General features: G+C 42.2%; 1 protein-coding gene across 1 annotated transcript in view; it reads left to right on the forward strand.

The window, feature by feature from the left end:
• The window catches only part of tmeff2a (transmembrane protein with EGF-like and two follistatin-like domains 2a), a gene marked incomplete at its 5' end in the record, with an annotated part of 121,967 nt that extends 117,051 nt beyond the window's left edge, over positions 1-4,916 (forward strand). Inside the window, 2 exons of the mRNA XM_083908698.1 lie at positions 1,885-2,043; positions 4,749-4,916. Coding sequence (XP_083764824.1) covers positions 1,885-2,043; positions 4,749-4,845 — 256 coding nt within the window. The 3' untranslated portion in view covers positions 4,846-4,916. The remainder of the gene's footprint in view (positions 1-1,884; positions 2,044-4,748) is intronic.
• Positions 4,917-12,011: the final 7,095 nt, after the last annotated feature.

Consider the following 12,011-nt stretch of genomic DNA (forward strand, 5'->3'; position numbering starts at 1 on the left):
TTCTCCTTCCTCTCTAACCTGGCTCGTCCCAGCTCTCCACAGTCATCTTGCATCCAGAAAAATTGCATTGCACAGACGGAGCATCAAAGGGCTTTGCTGCCCCCTGCTGGTTGCTCTAATCAGAGGCCACAATGGTCTCTACTGGAGCAGTGCATGCGTGTGTGTGTGTGTGTGTGTGTGTGTGTGTGTGCACCCTCCCCAAAACACAAGGTTCAGCCATTCATCTCACAGGCTGTCAGGTCAAAGGGGTAGAGAATGAGACTGTGTGGGTGTGAGTTTTTCTACCAAACAAGGATATGCAGGTGTTGGTGGGTAACAACCTCCCCAGAGACAGGAAACGCAGGTACATAAGAGAGAGAGAGAGAGTGAGAGATTAAAAGGGAGGACCATTTTAGCTCGTCTCTAAGGAGAAAGATCATCTCTCTCCCTCCCTGTTTGTGTGTGTTGTCTTGAATTTGTCTCTTTGTGAGGACCTGAAATCGTCGAAACCATACAGATTTTGGGCATTTTAGCTGGTCCTCACATCTTTGAAGGGCTTTTTGGGGATTAAGTTATAATTGGGGATATGTTAGGGGTTCGTCGTGATGGTTAGGGTAAGGGGTTAGGGTATGACGATGAGGATCTTCGCTATGAATGGAGCTCAAAAGCGTGTGTTTGTGTGTGTCCAAAAGACGCTGGTTTAATGTGAAAACCCCAGATACAAATGCTTGATATAATATAGTCTACTGATATACTTTATAAACTAGTTCACTTTTGACCTGGATAGATCGCCATGGAAACCTGTGCTGCAGCGGCCAAGCCACTGTTAAGAGGGCGAGATCAAAAAGCTGCCGGCAGCTCTCGACCTCTCATCATCATCATCATCATCATTCCTGCACAATCCTGGACATGGACATAAGAACTAAAAGTCGATATATACGATGATGAGTGATTTAGTCTTTCCTGCTTCCATGTTCTAAACACACACACACACACACAGAGTTTTCAACACGAACGACATAAAATACTTTATTTTCATTACGTCTGGACTCCTGACTGTGTCCGTCTGACACGTCTGTCGCCGCAGCTCAGAACCAGGTGACTTGGAAATGAAAAGTATGGTCTTTTATTAGAAATAACAAAGCAGAATAATAACACAGACAGTAATAAACATTTCACAGTGTCAGTTGGATTTTTTTTTTTTTTTTTTGCAAGATATTACTGCTCGCTTCCTCCATTGAAAGTAGGTGAGTGGTAAATAGTTGGTCTTTTTCCTGTTGGCACTGAGTGAGACTGTGTGGGAGTGTCAGCTGGGATCGGCTCCAGCTTCCCCATGATGACACTCAGAGGGTCAGTTATTCTCTTCCCGCACACAGGCCAGGGAAAGAGTGACGGCGGCAAGAGTCGCTTCATGGTTTGTTCCAAAATCTTACCAAACTCGAGAGGTTAAAAATGCTGCCAAGCCTTCGAGGCTCGTTCTACACATGTACATCAACAATAATGTCAATTAAAATATTTTTACCAATGACTTAATTACAAATAATGAGGATAATCTTTTATTTATTTATCCCTCTCGGAACAAAGACTATGTTTTTGAATTGCCCTGTCTGAGGCTCTCCTGCAATACCTCCAATGTCCACCAGTGGGCCATGACAAAATGGCAACAACCAATCACATTGTGGTGTCTCTGGTGCTTCTTTCATGAGTCTAGGATGAGGATGCACGAACGCATTGTTCCACACACACACAGTGTCTTTATCACACAGGAACTGACGATTCAATTAGAAAGGCAAGAACAATGAATGTGGTGCAAAGAAATCACCTGCTTCCTCTTTTCTCTCCCTCTCACTTGTGTGTGTGTGTGTGTGTGTGTGTGTGTGTGTGTCGGTGTGTGTGTGATCTCAGCTGTCACTCAGGTTTTCAGGGACCTCAGTGTGACATTAAAGAGTACAACGTCCTCTATGTGGTGCCAGGCTCCGGCAAACTGCACTACGTCCTCATTGCCTCGATCATCGGAGCTCTGCAGGTGGTCATCATCTGTGTGGTGGTGCTCTGCATTACCAGGTGAGTCATGTCCTCACACACACACACACACACACACACACACATTGGTGTACAGCATTCTTAGTGAGGAGACTCACAGACATGCTGTATTTCCAAGTACCTTAACCTAATCTTAACCCTTAAGGCCCTGGTATACTTCTGCGCACATACCACATATCGCAGACCCTGGTATACTCACGTGTCAGGGTCGTGTAGTATCCCACTTCACCATCGGGTGGCAGTACAAGTCTAGACGCAGCTAATAGGACAGATTCGAGATCAACAATGCGCTAGCTCCCTTGTACATGTCTGGTTCACAGATGAAAGGCCCGTCGGGGTGTCAGCCGGTTTCGTGGGTTGCCAGGTCGAGGCTCGGATGACTATCTTTGGCGACTACTTCTTCTGTTGGCCGGAATTTTTTTTTCTGCTTTGTAAACTGGGCTTAGTGTGGAACGCACTGACCACGCTCACGCAACATGCTCTTCGTCGAAGTCACGTGTGTCAAACTCAAGGCTCGCGGGCCAGATGTGGCCCGCCACGTTTTTATGTGGCCCGTGAGTGATTAATTGGTTTTAAAAATCTGTGTTAAAATAGGTCTCTGCTGCTTTAAGGCGTGCGTTGACCATAAACTACATTTCCCACAATGCATGGCGATTGTGTTACCCGCAAATTGACGGCACAGCCACTAGATCGCAGTGTATCATTGTATATGCATCATGAGACGAGTGAAATTGAAAGGGTAATAAATAGAGAAAGTTATTTAGCAATATTTTATGTAGTAGTTACCTTTATTTTACATTATATTTAGTTACATTTATTCTGTATGACAGTTACATCTGGCCCTTTGAGGGTAACAATTATGCTGATGTGGCCCTGAGTGAGAATGAGTTTGACACCCCTGGTCTAAGTATACCAGGGCCTTTAACCTAACCTTACCCTAAACCTAAGCCTTAACCCTCCAAAAGCCCTGTAAAATTGTGAGGACCAGCCAAAATGTCCTCAAAAAGATCGGCTTTTGTCCTCATAGCCTTCTATAGACAAGCACATACACACAGGACTAACCCTTAACTAAACCCAATTCTAACCCTAACCCTAAAACCAGTTCTTAACCGTGAAAAAGCCCAAACAAATGTCCACACAAAGTCAAAATGTCCTTAGAGACATAAAAATAAAAACATCTCACACACACACAATTACACCCCTGCAGCCTTTGTCCCTCTGGGCTGACCTAAGCAATTTATTACATTCAATAAAAGATTTTAAAAGAGTTTGGCCAAGAGAAAAAAAATAAAAGTGCTCCTCTGAGCAAAAGAGGGGAGGTTGAGCAGGGAGAAAATGAATGAGCGAGCAGAAGAAAAGGTGCAGAATGAGACGAGAGAGGAAATTACAGCAGTGAATAATGCCACAGTCGCATTAATGTGTCCCGCTGCTACGGCCGTGTTCATTTAAATGCAAAAGATAAAATATAAATAATAAAGAAAAGAAGAAAAAAAAAATACTCAGCCTCATTAAAGTCCACAATGCAACACATGGCTCTCACTTGTTAGCATTGAGACGACAGTGAATGAGTCAGTGAGTAAAAGAATGAGTGAATGAAATGCCTCAACTGTCCTGTTTCTGTTTAACCGGCTGAACTTCAGTTTTAGTAAATCATCATAAATCACTTCACAGACAAAGAGGTGAGAGCAGGAAAAATGTCACGTCTGTCCTTTACTTCCTGTGTGTGACAGGAAACAGACTGCCAACTATGGCTTTGTATCTCATTCTTAAAGGTGCATTATGTAATAAATCTAAAGCAACTGGGCCATAAAATCCTCCTAATATGTCACAGAGACTCAGGAATAATGTTCATATAACAAACTGAACTCACCAACAACAACAGTACCGACAAAAATTGTGTGAAAAATTCGGTCTGAAATCAACAGTTTTCTTCCGTTCCGTCACCAACTATTTTATGCAGCGCAGATCCATGACAGTTAGGGCTGTAACGATATGCGTATCGAAATCGAAATCGCGATACTCAGAGACACAAACCTGTCTCGTTGCGTGAGGAAACATCAGCGCACATGTTTAAAAGGCACCGGAGCGTCAGCGTGATTATGTAAACAGCGGAGAATTCACAGATTCTAGCGGTACCATTTTTATCACTCTACGACCAAGATTCACGGATCCAGCCCCAAAACAACAACTGACTTTCAAGAAATACAAGTGGAAATGTTGTCTTACCTTTGCTGTTTATCAAAACATGTTATTTCCACTGGAACAAAACTGCTTCTCATGAAGAACTACACTTCCCAGCATGCTTTGGTCTGATCCCGGTCTGATTGATCATTTACTTTGTATTTTTCAACAGTATTATTAAATAATACTGTTGAAAACAAAACAAAACAAAATTTTTGTTACCCAGTGGTTATTTTTTTATTTATGTTCAAATCTGTTCACAGTGTTCCAAAATATTTGTTATTAAATGTTACATTAAGTTGCTATATAAGTAAATGTTGTTTTTAAAAAAAAAAAAAATATTTAAAAAAAATTGTGGAATGTATCGAACCGTGGGTCAAAAATCGTGATACAAATCGAATCGTGAGTTTGTGAATCGTTACAGCCCTAATGACAGTACTTCATTGGTCCTATGTCAGGATGGACTTTCCCAGCTGCAGATCCTCTCTGTATCGCTGCTAACCCGAGCCGCGCTTCCCTCTCCTCACCCTCTTCTCGTTGTACAGGAAGTGCCCGCGGACCAACAGGATCAACCGGCAGAAGCAGAACAATGTCCACTTCAGTTCGGAGAACACCATGCGCGCCTCCACTCGACTTATCTGAGCCCCCGGGGCACACGGTCCTCCTCCGTTATTTTTTTTAACGGAGCGCTAAGGCGTCGTTTGATGTTCCCCCATCTCTCCCCCCCTTGTAGGCCAACCCTGAAAATTAGGAACTGCTTCCCCCCCCTCGCTCCTCGCCCTCTCTCCCAGTACGAACTCTAGGAATGCCCACAGAGGACGGGGGGACACGGCAAAGACAGAGCTGCAGCACTGGTCACCGGCGACGACGACGACGACGGCCAACCCTCGGAGTCACGTTTTAATCAGTCGCCAGTCACCGAATCGTGTCTCCTTGCACCTTGTCGCTTCCACCCACTTCCAGGTTTTTCCTGAAAAAAAACGAACCATGAGGTGTTTGGCGGCACTGAGGATATTGAATGTGTGTGTGTGTGCGTGAGTGTGTGTGCGTGTGTGTGTGTTAGAAGTCTGAGCTTTGTTAGCGGCGAGCTAGCCAGTATCTGTCGTTTGTAGATGAGGGGGTTAAAGCAAATCAGGGTAGTGCAAAGCAGGGTAAGGGGCTTTAAATGAGGTGTGTGAGTGTGAGTGTGTGTGAGTGTGTGTGTTGTATGGTCTGGGATGGGGGGGGGGGGTGTAGGTCAGGGGGGTGGGGATGTTTTCGGGGCTACACGTGATGCCTTGCCACCTTGTGTTATAGGAGACCTTTGACAGAGGGCACAATGTTACGATAGAGCTCTCTGTTCGGTTGTGACGACGACGTCAGCTACTGTATCTTGGGTTCTATTTCCAATAGTTATTACTACGTTGTCTTGATGGGGTCATTTTTCTGTAAATGTAAATAAATAATTTATATCACGAAATGTAACATGCTGTTCCTGACTCTCTCTCTTTGTGTGTTTCCTAAGTATCAGATTAGCATAGCAAACATGCACTGAAACCTGGATCTTAAGTAAGAATGGACGTTCACAAACGACTCCCTGGACAATATCTGTGACTTCACGTCTGAAGACAGCTTGAGATGCACAGGATATAGAAAAAATAAAGTAGGATGGAGCAGGGCCGGCCCAAGGCATAAGCCAACGAAGCCGCTGCCTAGGGCCCCCGTGACCACTAGAGGGCCCCCAAGAGCAATTAACTCAAAAATCTGCAGTAGTTTATTTAGAATTTTTCTCCCCATTTTTACCATTTGGTTTTATGTATTGATTCTCTGTGTCGCCAGTAGGGGGAGTTGCTGAGTTTGCCAAATATTAATTGAAAGATTTGTCTGTAAGTTTGCAAATCTGGTGTCTGCTTCCATGCAACAAAAAATTCTCACATTTTAGTTTTACAAGTGTATTCGTATTCGTGACAGAGTAGAATAAGTAGAATAGCTTTAGTATAGTAGGTATGTGAATGATCAATAATCATTATTATTATTATTATTATTAACAGAGGGCCCCAAAATCAAATTTTGCTTAGGGCCCCATGGAGGCTTGGGCCGGCCCTGGGATGGAGCCTGTTCTCTAGAGCTTGTGCACAGTATATGAAGTCATTAACTCCGGTGTCACCTTGATCATCTACAACAGTAAAACTGGTAATAATCTAATTCTATTGTACATAATAACACTCACAGGAGTCATGTTCTGTTAGAAGCAGGTGGATTAAACTAATTGTATTTTAAATATACCATTTACAATGAAAAAAGTGCACTATATGGACAAAAGTATGATCATTACGCCAACAGGGACTGTAATGATGTATTCAAATACATATACAGTCCTTTAATATGGAGTCGGCTCCCCTTTTGCAGCTATAACATACTTTCCTCAAGATTTTGAAGTGTTTCTATGGGAATTTGTGCCCATTCATTAATTCTATAGAGCATTTATGAGGTTTTTATTGACTGCTGTTTTCTCAGTTCCAGTTCTTCCCAAAGATGCTCAATGGGGTCAGAGGTCAGATCGGTCAGGTTCTTCCACACCAGACTCATCAATACCAAAGACTTGTAAAAAGAAATAACAGATTACTGTAGATTACTTATTGCATGATGCTGTCGGTTATTTCCTCAAGCCCAGATGGAACCACAACAGACTCAAGGAGGATGAAACCTCACTCTTATATTTCCTCTATTTGGCTTCCCCTGCATGGAATTCTTCTTACCCGCACCATCTTCCTCTTTAAACCTAATCCATCACAGTCATGGTGGTAGGGGCAGATCTTTTCCCGCCTCAGGTGGGAAAAAAAAGTAATCTTCTCAGTGAGAAGCTTCCAGTGATGTGAATTCTGTCTCTTCTTTTGGCTCAGGACACCTTTTTGTTTATTGGAATCCATAATGATCTCATGTGACTTCCTCAGGAGCATGGTCAGAGGGGAAGTTCACGAGTCCTTAGTGGCATCTTGCTATTGCTTAATCTTTACAGGAGTGGCTAAACACTAACAGCACCTGGAAGTCGCTCTAAAACAAAGGTCAGTGTTTCGCTCTCAAAGACTGTTCTGTCGAGACACAACGCTCATAAAGAGACACCGTGTGTGTTTAAATGAGGCTACAATTACATGATGGTCCACAGCTGTGCTGAAGGTGTGTCCACGTTCACATGCAGCAACTCACCAGTAACTCCTGTTTGTTGTGTTTGTATAATTCCAAGTATACGTTTTTTGTTGAAAGATTTTCTTATTTCTAGCTCGGCTCCAGGACAAAGAGATGTTGGTGGGAGGTAAGCAAGTATATTTCATCACATTTTTAATGACAGAGAAAATCCAATTGGCTGTTATCTAAAGTACACAGTACCACACCTAGTTTAACCCTTTAAGGTACACACCAAGAAGAAAAATTGTGTATGTTTTAAAATGTTTTTTTTTCATCATTCATTCATTTTTCCCAAAAAAAGAAATTGAAAAAAAGAAGTTTCCAAAAAATAACAAAAAAAAATTTGAAAAAAAAATTCATAATTTTTTGCAAACTCGAGATCTTGAGTTTCCAAAAAATGAAACATTTTTTGGGATGAAAATGATGAAAATAATATTTTTTTTTTAAAAATCTGTTTTTTTGGAAACTCGAGATCTCAACTCTCCAAATGTTATTTTTTTCCAAAAAAAATGTTTTCTTTTTTTTTTCATTCAGAAAATGATGAAAAAAAATATCTTATTTTCAAAATAAAATAAAAAATTTCTTTTCTTTTTTTTTCTCATGTCACTTCACTCCATAGTATTTCAGATACAGGCCTCTACCAAACGGAGACGTCTGTTCATAATAAACCTGGTTTTCATAATTCATAAAGTACAACATTCAGAACAAGTCACATTAATTTAGTGTTAGTGAGTTCAGCTCACTAACTCATTTTTAATGAGATAAAGTGACTTAAAGTGTGGTCGACCAAATGGTTGAGTAGTACCTTAAAGGTCATGGTTTTAAATCATCAAAGTTACTTCATTATTAGAGGCATCACATGACTCACTGTCTCAATGGGGGAAACGACTATAGTTCTGTGTTCAGGTTCCAGGTGAGACGGTGCTCAGAGTCATCCATGGGTCATTCTGGTTTTCCCAGCCTGTCGTAATAAATTAACTTGTTGTTTGTTATGTATTTGTCTGCCCAAAACGTGGATCGCTTGTAATTTTTATGAGTTAAGCACAAGGAAATGAAGGCACTGATGTAATCTGATTTTACAGACATACAGGTATTTATGTTCATTATACTTTGTGTGACAAAAATACCTGAAATACTTCTATTTCCCCCCCCTCCCTCATTGGCCTTCTGTGTGACCTCATTAAACCCAATCGGACAAGAATGTGATGTTCTAATGACAAACGTCTACTCCACACAGGTCCATACTTTCCCTTTTATCTCCCTCCCCCAAAAACACAATCCCTACGTACTGTAGTCAGAGTCCCACGCAGTTCAACCCTTGGGCACACGCCCCTATTTGTATTCACGTGTGTGTGTCTGCACAGCTGACCCAGTCGCTGTAATCCTGTCAGTTTCCTGTCGGTTTCAGCTCAAATCCACTGGGCCCAAGGCCAAGGAGGACCAGAGGAAGAAGTCTCTGTCTGTGAATGTCTGCGAGTCGCTGCTCTCATCGTAGGTGAAAGAATGTGATCAAGATCATCCCAATGTGACCAGTATAAACAGTTTATATGCTTGACCATACCATTTAAAGGTGCATTATGTAATAAATCTAAAGCAACTGGCCATAAAATCCTCCTCATATGTCACAGAGACTCAGGAATAATGTTCATATAACAAACTGAACTCACCAACAACAACAGTACAGACAAAATATTTGCATTAAAAAAATAATATTTTGCAGACTGCAAATCATGTTTATTGTTTTGAAATCATGTTTTGGCATGTGGCGCCACCTACCGCCGTCTACCGATCATTGCAGTCAGTAGAGTCTCAGCTGCCGAGCAACCACGGGTCGCCAGTTAGGTCAGAAAACGAAACCTAAAAGACCTCGGTATTTTGAATTTGAATGTAGCAACCGTTTTTTGGCCACATTCTTACATATGGCGCCTTTAAAGACACAAATGAAATAAGCATTAATGCAAAGTCTCTCTCTCTATGGTATCATGTCTCAGACCAGCTAAAAAAAAAACTAAATTACACCTTATTTTCAGAAGGAAAACATGACTTTAGCCACAAGCAGACGGCATGTGATGTGATTTTTCTGCCATCTGTCAGTTGGACGAGCTCGATGATGTTTAAACAGAGTGAAGTGCAGGGTGACTGAGCACAAAGTGTGCTCCGATAGCAGCTTGCAAGAGGTGGCTGGCAATGAGGAACATACTGTTCCGTACCCGTGTTAAATAAGGGACCATATGTTCCAACGGCGGCAACTTTTAATTTGTCTTTTTTAGATTCAATTTCGACACCGAACTGCTGCCAACAATGTGACCGTTTGGGGAGCGATGCAAAGCCTAAGCATCGGAAGTGCAGACGCCTCGTTATCGGAGGACTTCAGGTCCTCGAGATCCGTCGCTTCTCAGTAACGCAACACGGCGGCGAAAGCAACTTTGTGTATTTTAAAAAGGGAACAAAATTCGTACAGTTGTGGCATATGAATGCATATGGCTTTGGGTGTTGATGTAGGAATGAACCAATGCAAGACTTCTGAGTTTTAGTCATAACTTTAGTAAGATCCAAACACTCTCATGATACCACAGCGTCACCTAGCTGCAACAACCAGCAAGTCCAGAATGCAAAGAATGCAGTACATGAAATTAAGATGATTAATCTTAGGTGCATTATGTAATAAATCTAAAGCAACTGGCCATAAAATCCTCCTTATATGTCACAGAGACTCAGGAATAATGTTCATATAACAAACTGAACTCACCAACAACAGTAGTGCAGCCAAAATATTTGCATTAAAAAAAATATTTTGCAGACTGCAAATCATGTTTATGTTTTGAAATCATGTTTTGGCATGTGGCGCCACCTACCGCCATCTACCAATCATTGCAGTCAGTAGAGTCTCAGCTGCCGAGCAACCATGGGTTGCCAGTTACGTCAGAAAACGAAACCTAAAAGACCTCGGTATTTTGAATTTGAATGTAGTAACAGTTTTTGGCCACATTCTTACATATGGCACCTTTAATTATACGTGTGATATCATGATGTTTTTTTTCCCACTTAGGCTCTTGACCACAATAGATGCACATTGGCCCCCAGGTCATTTGAGTTTGAGAGCCCTGATCTAAAAGCAATTCAGTACGACTGTGTGACACCAAACAAGTGCAAACTGTTTGTTAGTTAAGGGATTAAGCTATCAAAATCACCCGTAGTGTAACCATAGTGTAACCAAACCCAGGCATAATCTACGAGCTGGGAGTCCATGAACACTTGGTTTTCCTTTTAAACACTGCAGGAAAAACGTTGTTTTGGACACTATCTGTTTAAAGACTCCTCACACATCACAACATCAGAGCCTCATTCCCCGTGTGCACGCTCCCTAACCAGCACAGACTGAGCATGACAGATATGGCAGCGTTCGTACTCGGCACTGGAATCTGACACCCGTTCTACAAAGGCTCCTCACTGCTTCAGACGGCGTGTTTGAACTTGTTGTTAAGCTTCTTTCGCAAGGAATTCACATGCAGATGCTGTGCACAGGCCATACCAAAGAATATCTTAAAAATAAAATAAAAAATACTCCACTTCATAGATTTTTTTGGGAGTTTGAGAGAGAGAGAGGCTCAAGTGGTGAATGAAATAACAGTTTAATGAAATCATTTTTGCTGGGAGGTGACATCAGTCTGGATGTCCAGAAGAGCCCTCCTATTGATTTTACAATCAACAAAGTGCAACTCCACTCCTTTGGCAGGGAACAATTGGCCTATTGGTTTGAAAATTGATGCTGGTGGACACTGGAAAAGTTGTGCACTCGCCGGAGCAAAACACACAGTTTTGCGACGGTATGTGTGCACAATCTTAATCTTAATCTTAAAATCTTAACAGATTCCGGATTGATAGCGTCACAGACGACGACCCACCGCCGACACCGTGCACGCCCGCTCCGCTGTAAAGCATAAGACGAGACTTAGAGTGAGCACGTGTCCAACACACACGCTGCTCTGTGGAAAAAGGGTCATTTAAAGATCCACCGCCATCTGTTTTGGCCGCAGCGTGCTATTTTCCCCTCAGTGGGGGCCTTTGATTTAGCGACAAAAGGGTACCATCGCTTCCCTCTTCCCCCGCTGGGCAGCCAGACATCCAGGCTGAGCAGGTCACACAAATCAAACAACCGTCGTCGTCGCATCATAGCTGTATGACCAGCAGAGTGCGACCGTCGGTGTTAATCACAAGCATCGGGGGTCCAATTCAAGCACTAATCAGGGAACCTGTTTGTTGTTTGTCTTATAGTTTGATCACAAACCAAACAGGACGTAGGTAGAAGCCAGGGCCGGCCCAAGCCTCCATGGGGCCCTAAGCAAATTTTCATTTTGGGGCCCTCTGTTAATAATAATGATTATTGATCATTCACACACCTACTATACTGAAGGTATTCTACTTATTCTACTCTGTCATGAATATGAATAGACTTAAAACTAAATGTGACACCAGATTTGCAAATTTACAGAAAAAACTCAGCAACTCCCCCTACTGGCGACACAGAGAAGCAATACATAAAACCAAACCGGTTAAAAATATTAAGATATTAAGGTCTGAAAATCTAAAAATCTGCACCATCTTTGGGGGGGATTCAAAATACACTGCTGTAATACAAAGAT

Source organism: Microchirus variegatus (assembly GCF_963457635.1).
Source record: "Microchirus variegatus genome assembly, chromosome: 22".
In the NCBI taxonomy this organism is placed as follows: domain Eukaryota; kingdom Metazoa; phylum Chordata; class Actinopteri; order Pleuronectiformes; family Soleidae; genus Microchirus; species Microchirus variegatus.